At 45.4% G+C, this 14,294-nt stretch overlaps 1 protein-coding gene and 1 long non-coding RNA gene across 2 annotated transcripts in view; both read right to left on the bottom strand.

Moving 5' to 3' along the window:
* Nucleotides 1-208: 208 nt before the first annotated feature.
* On the bottom strand, nucleotides 209-2,020 carry LOC144132654 (uncharacterized). Its single transcript, XR_013314885.1, has 3 exons — nucleotides 1,988-2,020; nucleotides 1,734-1,912; nucleotides 209-355 (listed from the first exon to the last, which is right to left on the bottom strand). It is a non-coding gene; the product is annotated as an uncharacterized LOC144132654 (long non-coding RNA).
* A 4,171-nt stretch (nucleotides 2,021-6,191) lies between these two features.
* Nucleotides 6,192-14,294, bottom strand: part of LOC144134264 (uncharacterized) — a 75,188-nt gene continuing 67,085 nt past the window's right edge. Inside the window, exon 8 of the mRNA XM_077667236.1 lies at nucleotides 6,192-6,327. Coding sequence (XP_077523362.1) covers nucleotides 6,192-6,327 — 136 coding nt within the window. The remainder of the gene's footprint in view (nucleotides 6,328-14,294) is intronic.

Below are 14,294 nucleotides of genomic sequence, written 5' to 3' on the forward strand. Positions count from 1 at the left end.
TTAAGCAATAGGCCAAGACGCAGCCGCATCATTGTAAGTAGGATTTGGTCCTCAAAGGGCATAGTGAAAGGGCTCTTCACTATAGTCGAAAGAGTCCGAACCAGTTCGTCAGATACTACTTTTGACACATCTGTAAAAAAAGCGGAAGTGACTTGGTGCAAGAGCGGAGTATGCACTGAATATAGTCTGACAAGCACTGTCTGCAGTGACTGGGGCCTGCTTGCGAGGGGTTGCATACAAATGGTCACGAACAGTCGCTGGCTCCACTTGAGTTCCTTTGTCTGATGTTTCGGCAATCTTGCATCTGCAGCCACAGGCCAAGCAGCCATCAACGAGATCCTGAGCTCCCTCTCTCCTGCACAACGCAGGATGTGGAGGAAAGTGAGACACAATATTTAGCATGGTGGCATGAGACAACACGCACACAGGATAAAATTACCATGTCATGCAACGGTAATACTACAAGGAAATAAATTGAGTGTTCTGCTGCATAATTGCGGTCTGTATCGCCCTGCTGTAGAAACCTGCAGAAGTACTGAGATCGTTAAAGGGACACTGAGAGAAAATTTAAATTGGCCTCTATCGATAAGGTACTGTGTTCTAATCACAAAAAAAGATTATGCTAAGCGAACACTGAGTTTTATGAATGGGAAATAAACTAAATACAGGTGTCCCCATCAATGGCTGATAATATTCAGAGTTTTCCTCAGTAGCCCGTTAAACAGTGCTAAAGCAGCAAAATGTCAAGCTTACAGCAGACGACGAACCTGTGCAGTGGAATGGCTGAGCAATGTACGTACATGCACTGACTGAAATTAAGGCTGCTCTCATGTGCATTGCTTTTTGTTCAAAATTTCACAGCAGCAAACATCAAACAACCAGCATCTCATGGGAAAAAGAATGAAAGGATAGTAATTGCTTCATTGAAATGCAGACTTTGTACGCCTGCAGAGATAGGCGTAACTCCTGCACACATGGCAGCAAGAGATGCACAATCTGCGTCCAAGCAATAAGCTATAACTGGGCTGTCCCTATATGAGCGGTTGCAAGAAATTTTAATGTTAATTGAACATGACGATGCTAAAGCTGGCAGAATTAGTAAGCAAGCTTAGAGTGACCATTTCATGATATCAGCAAGTTTATTTGTAAACAGATTCTGCTGTTGAATCCCTTTACCCTTCCACACGCCATTCTTTTTTTCTACTCAAAAGAAACACTCCCACCAAAAAGGTATCATCAAGCATTGACGAAGACAGTTTGTTAGGTCTCAAGCGCAAAATACTAGTAGAGGTGTCATTATAGAAATAGCAACAATAAAATTATGCGACTTATGAACGATTGTGGGAGTAATATCTATTCCGAAGGTGCACATTACGCTTGAAATTCCAGAAAAATTGATGTCACTATTGGTGGCAAACTATTGCACAAAAATGGTAGACTGCGTGTTACCCCGCTGACGAGATTGCTGAATACTGTTTACTTCATTCACTGTATGACATAAAAAGACCTTATTTGCGACGTGAAGGATGCAAAATTCACCTGGAAGGAAGAAAGCACTGCTAAGTGCAGCACACTCTTAGCTAAAGCAGCAATATCCTTAGTGTACCACAGGTTTAAACTCTGCATATAATTAGTCAAAGCAAACATGCATGTTTTGCACACAAGGCAGACTTGCATAAAAGCATGTAAATGAGAACCCATGAAACCCATGAATTCACACCACTTTACTGTACCTATGTGATAGATCCTCTGTTCCAACGTTGATAGGCAGGTGATGATCAGCTGAAGCACTCTCTTTATCTTGCTCGTCTGATGAATGGTGTGACAAAGGTTCAGCTGTTGAACAGGCATCAGGCTCTAAAGGAGTGACATCGTGACGCGCCAGCTTCCTTATTTCGTTGTGGTGAACAGTCTAAAGTATTGTAGAGTATGAAAATACAAAAGAATAAACAAACTGCATTTCAGAACAAACCTCCAAAAGCCATACCGGTGTTCCAAGGTGCAATGTTGGTATGGGTTGTCTTTAGTGGGACGCCCATCAATGAAATGAACTGAGCATACCTGCAAGAAATGTGTATAAAGGCCACATTAAGTTCTGACAATCAGTGCAAGTGGATCACGTCAAACACCACAAATACAAAGAAATATGTAATGTGGTCATTCTAACTAAACATGTAATATGGTCATTTCATGCAACTCTCCAGACATTGCACTTCTCATTTGTGCTCTTCAAAAATATTCCACCATAATATTTTCTCAATGCATATTTGAGAAGCTTTGTTTTCCATAAACCGGGGCACACAACCAAGAAATCTTTTTGCAACCGGCATTTGCACGCACTCAAGCATAGCCCAACAGCATTCCTGGGCTGTGTGATGCCAATATTCATTAACAAACAAAAAGTCCAGCACAATGCCTTGAAAGCTTCTGGCCATATTATGAAATCGCCTATCTCACGTGCTCAAACACTCGTATCTCTCAGTTGTGGCGAAAATGAAATGCAGCCAGCGCCGCACGTTCCCGTAAATATTTAGAAACGAGATGGCAGAGATAAGGTATTTACAGTGCAAAGGATCTACGCTTCAAGCGCGAATGCACAGCCGACTCGAAAGGCACCGACTAAACGCGGACTTGCACATCAGTCCGTTTAGCTCGGTCCTAGATTAGGTTATTTTTACCATTAATACAGCAGGCTCTAAGTCGTTCTACCCTACTCTCAGATAAGCAGGGTGACTGAAACGATACTGGCAAACCAAAACCTCCCGTCAGACCATGTAAAGAAATTCATTTGAAGAGCGGCTCGAGCACGCGATCACTGACGACTGCCGGCGTTACAGGTATCGTCAACAAACGACCCTAGAAACCGGTGTTTTCACTTTTATCCTGTGTACTCACCCTAGACGATGAGCCACGGTTGAAGTCTTTCCTCTCTAGATTCGCAATTCAATGCTGTCGTACGATCTTGTTCTTCTCTCCTTGCGGAAATCTATGCATCGAAAAAGGCCTTGTACACGCACAACCTTCGTGAAGTTGAGGCCCATGCGTTTCGCAAACAGATGTATTCCATGCCTTCAAATCTGCGTCGCAGTTCCTACAACCGAACACTAGACACGTCTTGCTTCTGATTTTCCACATTTTTGCCGCAAAGCATACAGGATACAGCAGCGAGGTCAACACCCCGTATACGCACTCGCTGCAGTCGCCTGCTATCCAGAAGGCCACTTATGTCGCGACAGCGGCGGCGCCGCTAGTGTCGACTAGGCGAACTGCTCTCTGTAAACGGTCTATAAGAGCGGCTCTCGTGCAGGGCTATCCACTTGATTCTCGCTGTTCGGTTCAGCCTCTGCGTTTAAGTTCATATATTCCCTCTTTTCAAGCACGTATTCAAATGGCTTCAGTTTTATTATAATCAGGTTTTTGTGTGACGTTTTACTGACTTATTTCTCCTATTTCCAGGACGGATCCTACAGCGAAAGAGGGCATGAAAATATGGTGGTGCGGGAAAGGAAGGCTTAAGCACGGAGCCACAGTCCCGGCAGCCTCGGCCTTGTGACACCACTGTGACAGAGCGCAGAAACCAATTTTTCATTGGGACAATGCAAATGTCTCACTGCAGCGTTTTAACGCGTGGTTTGGTACAACCACGTTTAGCCTGCAATGCCTTATCAGCAACCCAAAGTGACAGGGGGCCAAGACAGAGACAGCGCCGCCCCAAGAAACTTGCTCGAAATAGAAAGCACGAGTGAAGACAGTCCTACAGATATATTACCGTGCAACCTCGACGCAACAGAGTCGCAGGGGCTCCTGATTTTTTCTTGATAATTGTGTCTTCGTAATATAGATGCCTAACCTTGTTTGCAGCTGCTGCATGCCAACGGGATTACCTGCCACTGTGTAAACCGTCGACAACATAGGCAACATTTCAGTTGCCGCTAATGTGCGTTGCCGGCCATTTAAAGAGCGCACCGAGACCCCACCTCGGTCCAAATATACGTTCCCCACTCGAATATGTTCGCCATGTCAACGCGCGTCTTAGGCTTCCGCAGCCCGCATGGGCTTTACAGCCGGGAACGCAGGTCTTGGTGGAAGTATATCGTGGAAGAGAGGCTGACCGGGTTAAAATTTGTAGCGCCGTTTTCTAGGGGCTGGAGACGATATGGGCGCTGTAAAAAAAGGGCGTGCAGAAGACATTTGCGGCGAGATCCCGTTTGGGTTGGCTTCACCGCGGAGCTCACAAGCACGAGGGCCACAAAACTTCTAGACTTGTGGAGAATGCGTTGTGGGATGCACTGGAATCCCTCCTAATCCCCCGCGCCGGAGTCAGGAGACCACGTGGGCGCGACACCAGGAATGTGGGGAGAAGGCACTCCTGCTACTCTGCTCGTTCCCAACATTGAGGTGACGTCACGACAGCGCACTGGCGACTTAGAAAAGGGCTGCATTCCTGAGCTCGTGAGCAACGTATTGCTCCTAGTTCGGCAATGCCCGAGGGGATAAAAAGATGAGCTCGCGGCGCGGAAGCCCTCTCTTTCTGCTGGCCTCAACCTGACCTGCCCCGAGGGGCCCCTTTGCTTCCGGCCGCCGACAACGACTCTGTGAGCTACCGTACGTCTGTTTTATCAGATGGAACATTCTTCCGCAGTGTGCTTTGCCTCGCGTTAGGACAATAAACTATTTCCTAGCGTGCTCTGCCCTTGCCTATTCGTTCGAACCTGCCGTAGCTGCTACTGTGCACCACGGGTTGGAGAAACGTGCCGCGTACGAGAAACGCCTGCTTTCGTGTAGCTGGCACGGAAGTGCGCCTTACCGGCCGGCTGGACACCGAGTTACTCCACAGGGTACGCCAGACCGAAAACATTATATACGGCTGCCTTCCGGTCAATGGAAACTGTTTTACGATTTAGTTTGCCGCCGCTCAGCGCTGTGAAACCACCGTGACGTCGATACCGTCAAGGTCAGCGAGCGCATTTCTAAGCTTCGAGAACGGAAACTGAACTGAACATGAAGCAAGTGAAGCAGAGCACGCTTGAGGGAACCGTGTAAAGCGAGACGAAGAAGACTGGGAGAAGAAGAAGTTGCCACATCGAATGGGTGTGGAAGTTTTGGGCGCAACTGCAAATTGGCTTAATGGACATGAAATCGCCTCTGGAGGTTGTTGGGCATGCATTGTAGCTTGTAATTGGACAATTTTGTGTAATAAAAACTAGATAATAAACACATTGTCTTCTAAAGTTGCTTCAAAGGGAATATCTATTCACTTGTTATATACATTATTTCTTAATAGTGAGGATAGAATTTTCTTTGTATTTGCGGATTTTGGGCTTACTTTGTCTAACCTCAATCATTAAAATTCATTTTTTTTTTGCCGCCCGTATATATTTCTCCTGCCTAGTTTAAAGCGTTGCAGTGCCTACCTTACCAGCTTCAAGCTGCTGCAAGTTTGTGTCTTTTTCTTGGCAGTCCTTTTCAAGCGAGTGGGCCATATGAGTAATATTTCATTGTGGCTCCAAAAGAACAGTCACGTGACAAGGCGAGCAGAAAAAAGATGCCTGTCCGAGCAAGTAGAGAAAGTTTCTATAGAAATACCCAGATTGCTATCAATAAAATTATCTTCATCTTAGGTTGCAGAACCTTCGAACATTGCAGCGTAAAGCGTTATTTACGAGTTCAAATATTGTTGATTTTTTTTATATATTTAGGAGCTGATTGCACTCCAATTTATAATGTGTATTCCTATTTTTTTCAATTATTCGTGTTTATCTGTGTATACTGATGAACCGGAAAGCACGCCTAGGTGTAGAATTGTTTCGTGCATCGAGGAATGCCAGGTGATCGAAACTTATTTCATGACAAGCCTTTATATGTTGCATATCATGCATATTTAGGCGTGCGGGGGCCCGCGAAATGCTATCTTTACTGAGGCCATAGTTTATAAATTCGCAAGTTCCAGCAGTAAAAGATACGTTCAAACTTATCTTTCTCTGTTTATTCCTTACAACTGCATACACGTTGATCGAGTTTCATTTTCATATTTGGCGTGCCGCTGTGAATATGAAGTTGGCTTACCGGTGGAGGTTAATATGGATGCCAAGGAAGAACACACTTCGCGGGAAAGAAACGTTGACGGGTCAAAAGTGACCCATTAACCCCGGGTAGTGGTCACCAATGCACAGGCAGTAAAGGGGCTGTGCTTACCTGGCAGCTTGGCCTGCTTGTCTGGCGCGCCTCGCCAGGGATGAAGTTGGCGCAGCGACCTCGTCCTCGTTTCCTACGCTCGTTGCGATGTCAGCGTGCAGCTGCCCGCGGGCAATGCGGCCACCCCGAAGCCTGCACAACATGGATACGCAAAATTCTGTGACCCTTAAGGTCTACTAGGTATACGACTTCCATCAATGTTTCTAGATATGGTTAAGTTCAAAGCCCTTAGCGATTAATTCTTCCATCGTTGGGAAAGACACTTCTCAAGACAAGATACACACCGAACACTGATCGATCCTGCACAAAACCCTTGATATATTATGCGGAAATAAAACAGGGTCGCCAAGAGACTTTTGTTTGTAAGATTAAATATCTTCGCTGTTCTTCAAGCAGTGGCGATTATGCTGCTTTCACGTTTCAACTTGTATTCTCTCGCTTCTCGTGCTTAGTTTCGACGCATACTCCGCTCAACGGAACTACATTAAATCACAGCATTCGTGGGGTTACTGTTTGTGACATTCACACGTATGGTGTGGATCACAGCCTCACGTCCTGACCGCAAATTGCGTGCTGCCACATTGCACAACTGATGTGCACCGCATTTGAAGCCTTTCAAGCATTTCAGCATTTCAAGTGTTGATCACGGCACCAGGTCCTAGCCACTATGTGCTTGTCACTCCTGATGAACAGGGTTTCAAGTGTAGGGCATTGATCTCGAAAACACCAATGGCGGAAAAGCTGGTCACCTGACAATAGCAAATGACGCATGAACTATTAAACAGGCGTCAGGAGCAAAACAAAGCAATTATCAAACTCACTCTCTCTACCAAGGAGAAAGAAAGCTGTGCTTCGGCGTCTGAACGTGGTGGATACCAACCGCGTGTTATGGACGTTGACTCTTCATTCCAGATGAAGGGTCCCAGCATTAAAAGTGCCCTTCTGCTTATTAAGGGCAATGGCTGGAAGTTCGTTTCCGGCGCTCCACCGAGTAGCGCGGCTGCGGTGTCATCACAATGGTCAGACCTTCCTCGTAAGCGCCGTGTGGCAAGCGAGAATGCGTGTTCTCAGTCCATGACTTTTTTCAATGGCACTGCTGCGCTATCGAGAATGAAATGGCTTCGTTGGGTTGATATTTAATTTCCGGGGTCTTTACTGGCAGTCAAATTTACTTCACCACCAGCCCGCTGCGGCACCATCCCCGCCCCGAGGCTTTAACTGATAACTCATGACACCATACCAGTTTCGAATCCATACTCGTGCAACGGAAAGGGAGTCATTTGGCCGGGACATACTACGTCGCATTCATTGAGATCAGGTGGTAGGCGCAGGGTGGGCACCTGCAAGCCAGTCAAGCCCTGCTGCGTAGTCGTTGATCCCTACCGAAGTCCAGCTCGCAATCTTATCTGGACCTCAAGAGTGCCAGTCGAGAACAGGAGATCATCTTGCACCGCCACAAGCGTATGCATGCCGACCACGACGGGATTACAGAAACCTCGGTCTGGCACCACATCCTTGGCATTAGAGGCCACAAATGGCATCTGTTTAATTTCTACCATTTGCCGTCATAGTTAGGCATCCTCTGTTCTTTCAACGCCCCATTATCATGCCTTCATGTTTTATAAGCCTGTGCACATACTGTGCGCGCATCGAGTCTGAATTTACCACCTCCAACCTGGCATAAAACCACGCAAAAAGGATGCCCAGCCTTTTCTTGCGCTTTCTTTCACATTATGCGATTGCTTCAGTGACTGTCTTCCATAGAGACAGAAAAATAAAATGCACCCACATGAGTACATCGGGATCCGCTGACGAGGAATTTTTCACTTAAAGGAAAGTTTTTATTTTCAATTCATGAATTTATGAATGAATTTATGGAGGCAGTTTATAGAGAGTCGGTCCCCACTTACTATACAGCAAAATTTCGGTGTCTAAAGGAAGTTAAAGTGCGGAAGATAGCCGGGGCTTAATATGGCGGTGACATTGAAATTCCTGCAGAAGCGATACTTGAAGAAATCTGTCAGAAATTGCAAAGTCCCATTCGGGCAGATAGGCGAATGACGATGACGAGATTAGACCCAAACAGCACATGTAATTGGCCCAGTATTGGAATCGTATTCGCAAAGGCCACCCCTACGAAGGACCAGAGTGAAACCACCCTTTGGCAATATTGGGCCGATTACCTGTGCTGCTTGGGGAAGAAGCGGCGGGTATCTCCGTAGCACCATTTGGACCACTATTCATGTAAAGCTGGACATTTAAAAAGCAAGCGCTACATGAGTCCCGACATTGCTCACGTGGATACCTGGGGCAAGCCTCGATCCCCGACAATCAGAGCGTTCAGGCGCTGCCTCGAGAACAATCGCTCTGGGGTCGGAAGATCGGACACCTAAACCTACGCAGGAAACCTCTCGGGCTCTACTCACATACCACCGAATCTACACTCATTATAAAAATAGCTGCTTCCGCCCCCCCCCCCCCCCCGCCTTACAGTACACTAGATTCAAAATACTGTGTGGTCTGGCGGCAACTGCAGACAAACTGCTACCTCTCACTTTACCTCCTTCATCGTTATCACCCCACCTTGACTCTCCCAATCTGCTAAATATGTATAACGGCCAAGGCCACTGTCATACAGTGCCTGTGGGAATGCCCCAACCCATGGCAGTTCCCCCCATAACCAACCCATCCCCCTCATGGAAGGCCGCTCTGCAGGCTGCTCAATCAGCTGGCCAAACAAACATTGCTAGTGGACGGAGCTCTCCGTGAGGCGCAGGCCCGTCGACTCTTGGACAACTAGGAGGCCACACTTGAGGATCTTTTGCTCTTTTTAAAAAAAGTTGTTCCTCTTCCTCCTTCCCATTAATGTGTCTTTATCTTTGTTCAAACGGGTATATATATGCCTGTGCACGTACTGTGCTTGCGCCGGTTACCACCTCGAAAGGTGCATCAAACCGCGGAGAAGAGGATGCCTTGTCTTTTCTTGCGCTCTTTCTTTCACATTATGCGATTGCTTCAGAGACTGTCTTCCAAGTGACAGAAAAAGAAAAGAAATAAAATGCAGCCGCACGAGTTGTTCCGTAAGCGCTGACTCGGGGTTTTTCACTCAAGAGGAAGGAGAACGCCATCAAACCGTTGCTTCGATGTGGGTGTGGGTGTATCGGTTGGCTTCGGTGTTTGAAGTGTGCCGTCGCACGGCTGTGTTACTTGAAACCTAGGACCGAATGGCTTAACGCTGTCCATCTGTTAATATGAAGTCTGTACCAAAAGTCTGAAAGCCCTGCCCCTATTGGTCGGCCCTGACCACGCCTCGATCAGGGACAGGGCTGACCAATAGGAGCGGAAATTTGATTCTCTTTTTGAACTGTGTTCCGATTGAGAACGTTACGGTATTCGGCCTGTCGTCTTTCTTACCACAAAACTCGCTACGCAAGCGAGCATAAGAGTCTGACAATAACGTGTCTTTGCACTCTGACACTGAAAGCGCTCAAAAAGACAAGGACGACAGAATACAAGAAACATACAAATCCCTTGCTTGCAACTGATTTTATTTCATAGGAAAACAATTCTATACTCTTGGTAATGACCTGTGCATGCTTACAAGACCATTAACAACGAGTGATGACTGGCATATATTATCGGGCAACCCAGGGGCCCGATGTAAGATATGACATCTCTTTTCCGGACAACAAAATTGATGGAGCGCTTACGCAACCAACGTCCGCTCGTGCTATATGTAAAACCTCCAGGATTGCTCCCGTAATTTGACATTTGCTTTCAAAAACTATTTTAAATTTGTGAAAAACGGAACGACAGTTTTCCTTGCTTTTCTTGCTTTTGTCCGTGCACGTGAGACAATGGATACTTAAGTGCCCGCTCTTTTGTTTCCTACGTTGTAATTATTCTCTTCTAAACTCTCATTTAGGCCCCTTACTGTCTGCCCTATATAAAGTTTTACACATCTCAAGGGCACCTTGTACACAACGCCTTCTGCGCATCTTGCAAACGGCTTTTGGTGTCATGATTTTGCAAGCGCCAGAAGTGTTTTTCCTGCACAGGGCGCTCAAATTATTCGGGACAGAAAACGAAACGTTATGTTTACCCTGTTGCAAATTTTTCTCGGGTTGCGTGATAGCTTATGCTTATATGGAATCACAGCAAATTTTCTTTTGTCAGTTGTCTTATCTAGCTCTTGCTCGGTCATAGTTTTCCTTTATTTCTCTCTGAAAAGTCTATCTGCCACTGATACCAGCAAGTACCCACGTCTTGCAACCTTTTGGACTGCCGAAACAAGCTCTCCTCAGTCACACGAGGGTATGACTTTATAAAACAGTTAAAAAACTCTAAACGAGTTATGTTTCATTTGTTGAGCTTTGAGTGCACAGAAGTGAAAGGCAAAGGCATTTTTCTATCCCGGGGATGAAAAAACCAGCATGTATGATCTCATAAAATCATGATATCATTTCAAACGGTATCTAGTTACAATTTAAAGAAAAGCAATATTTTATCATTCTAGAACCCGTTAGCCAGTGTGTAAAAATCTGTAACATGCGTGGTCAATGAAATTCGAGAGAGGAGGACTGAAGGAGAGAGGCGCAGGTAATGACAACGTAAAGGAATTAAAAAGAGACAGACGAAGCGAAATTATGAAAATAAAAAAGGGCGTTGCAACTGGGCTCAGGGTCATCAATTAGTAATGTTAGAAGATATTAAACTGTGATATGCTTATGTCCTCCAAAGGGGTGGACAATGTTCATTGCAATAGGTGAGGATAATGGTGAGATGCAAGGACGTATTAGAGTTTGCCAACTAGACAAATGCGTCAAAATTGGCAAATAAGTCCATTGCACGTCTCTGCTGCGTAAGGCAGGCTATGGCACCTGTTATAGAATCCGCTGTTTTTTATAGTACGCAAGTTCGTCACCATGCGTAGCAGTTTGAAACAGAACATGCTGCACTGTTTCGACTGAGCCGCAGTTTTTCCAGTGTGCATTGTTCATTTGTCTTAAGCGCTACCGTAAGCCGTTTGTAAACGCGGCGTTAAAACAGAGTCTATGATAAATTGGACTACGGCAGTGGCCAAGTGATGCAGGTATCCAATGGGGACAGAAAATGGCGGGTGATTGGCGATTAGTTTTGTACAACACGTTGGACAGGGTTTGTAGCTGAACATAAACAACGAAAGAGATGAACACGCAACGCAGAATGAACCACGTATGTCTTTCAGATGAAAAGAGGAAGAGAGATTAGCGCTTTTTAAAAAAAAAACTTAAGCAGCGCAAAGAAGCGCTAAGTGCGCATAAAACAAAATGAAGGCTCATGCTTACGAGCCACTAGCGAAGATGAGCATCCAACGGCCGCGGGCGTACCGGCCCCACATGTCTAGCCCAGCAAGATTTTAGCTTTTCTCTCGCATGATTAAACTACAGTGGCATCGACAGCTAAAATACCGATACTTCGGGCGGTATGCACAGGGCTTCCCATGCGGAGCTGACCGAGAAAGGCAGCCATTACAGCTGTACCGCAACTTGATTAATGAGTCCATCGCTTTCTGTTGTCCGACGCGATAGGAAGATTAGCGTTTACCGCCTCACACCACGTGAAACAAGAGCAACTTGTTGCCAGTTAGCAAACGCGAACGCGGGCGTACGCGAGCATCAACCGTTCACTGCCCTTTACCATGACGAACTAAGCGCTGGGCAGGACAACGCGAATCCAGACGCACATAACTCAGTGCTGCGTTGAATAAAACACTGCAGTAACCTAAGCGTTATGCCTTCCCGCTCCTATAGTGAATCAGACATGATAGGAGTAGTGAACCTCACCTTCTGGCAGCGTTGTTATTTTTTCAGCCTTGCAGTACACGCCGTGCATCAAACTCAGATGACAAATATTATCCATGCTATTATGTATTCTGATCTAACCACCCGCAATGATAAATCACAGTAACAAATGGGCTTTTGTATACTTTTCCTGTGATTTCATCTTCTGCAGTGTATTAAAAGCGTTCAATGAGCACTTTCAGCAATCGCTTCGAACTGATCCCTTCAAATCAATTTATTCCTCAGGATAAAACTATTGAATCGCGTTATGACAATCTCCGCTTCATTTTTGCCAAGTTCATTGCTTCATTACTGCCTGTTACCGGCCATGGCGTAGCCGATTTGAATTCACAGATCTTTTCAACTCATTGCTGCGTTGAAATAAACATTGCAGTTAGCTAAGCCTTGCTCTTCTCATTGCGGTAAGTTAAGCTCTCCATCTCTCAAAATCGTCTGCGAAGCTGTGCCTCGAGCAAGGATGGTGGTCTTGTGCGGGTAGCAGTAGGTCGCCATTTTGTTCCGCCACACCGAAAGCTTCATTACGAAGGTAGACCGAGGGGAAGATAGACTAAGTGTGTACACAAAGCTATCACACTAACCAAAATGCGCTTATAGCGATATGAACTGCGCGGTGAAAATGGGGGAGTTATGATTTATCATATGCAGCATCCAGAGGTGGCCACCAGGAGCGGTAGTACGATATAAAATTGCAGAAAAAATGCCTTTGGGGCTTGCTTTTCCCGCAAACTATGTCGCATTCATTATTGTTAGCAGTTTAACTTTTGTTTCCATCAAGAAGGGCAACTGAAGTATTTTGGGTCAGTTTTCCTTTACAGAATGATACACTCATATTGATTTCAAGCCGATGAAGAGGAGTGCGCCCGCCGCTTAAGCCAGCGCCGTGCAGTTAAATTTTTGTTAAATTTCTTAACTTCAAGTCGAGAAGAGTTCTCTGCAATGCACCGAAGTTAAAGAATGTCATTTCGGTCCAAGTTTGGCGTTTGGTTAGACGAAGATATTTCTCCTAAGGTGCTGCCCGCGAAGAAAAAAACTGCGCGATTGCGCCAGGGAGCATCGCAGGGAGGTTTGCTGTGCCTTACAAAGAACTGCATATACTGAGCGGCATTTATAGCCACGATTTGACCTCAGATCTGTTATTCGTATTAGTTCCGCGCAAGAGATTGCCGCTGAAAGACTTCATAGAAGACAACAAAAGAAAATTACCACAACCAGTCCGCTTTGCCTGCTGCTACCGGCGAAATTAAGGGCAAGGTTCACGTATTAAAAGCAATAAAGAACACGTGTTCCGCTGATACGCTTGTTGCACGGAAACCTAGCTTTTTGTCGACGTCGGAAACAGTCGTTTACATCATGATTTATACTTTTCTGTCGAGATTGTGTCGAGTCTAGACGCAGAGGAGTGCTCATAGAGGTAAAAGTGCAGTTTAGGAATGGGTTATGACTTAGCAGATAAAATAATTTATTTTCCATCATGCAACTACTGAATCGCATCATAAATATTCTTTTAGTTCATTTTCACGAGCTTCATTGTATCATTGGTGCCTGTTTGCGGCCGCCACGTAACCGATGTTAATTCACTGATCTTTTCAATGATCGATTTGAGCAAATATTCGCAGCTTTCAAGTTCGTAATTGCATGCCGTATGTTGAACAACGGTATCTATGAACTCCCAGAATGATCGCCCTGACCATCTGCATTTTCTTCAGTGCATCCACTAACATGACCTCATAAAGGTAGCGCACAAAGATATTCACACGTACGGATACATTACACCTCATCCTGACATACTGTCCTGATCTAGGAAATAGTAAAATCCTGGAAAAAAGCTACTAATCATAGGGCCGCGTAATATTTGTAAAGTTCAGCGCGCAGTGACAAGAGAAAAAATAAATAAATGCTCAACTCCGCGCTCAAAGATACTGAAATTATGAATCAGGTGAGACAAAGCTTTTTCGCTGAATTTCAGTCTTTTCGCGAGCTATTCAAGTATTGATGACTGGCGCTTATTTCGTAATCATGTGAAATATATAGAAGATTCCTGTGTGCTCCAGCTTTGAGTAGCATCGTGTATAAGCGATCCATGGCTTACCCGTGATAGTAGGAAATGCATGAACAAGAAAGCTATATTGTCTATTTAGCCCCTTTTTAAACATAAGTCCGTGCTCAAGTTCTGTACATCCCAAGCGACCCGGGGCTTTTACTGTGCTAGCTCAACTACCGCAGCGCAATGAGCAGGTACCCCATTCGGTTCAATTA

The sequence above is a fragment of the Amblyomma americanum genome, chromosome 1, assembly GCF_052857255.1.
Source record: "Amblyomma americanum isolate KBUSLIRL-KWMA chromosome 1, ASM5285725v1, whole genome shotgun sequence".
Lineage (NCBI taxonomy): Eukaryota > Metazoa > Arthropoda > Arachnida > Ixodida > Ixodidae > Amblyomma > Amblyomma americanum.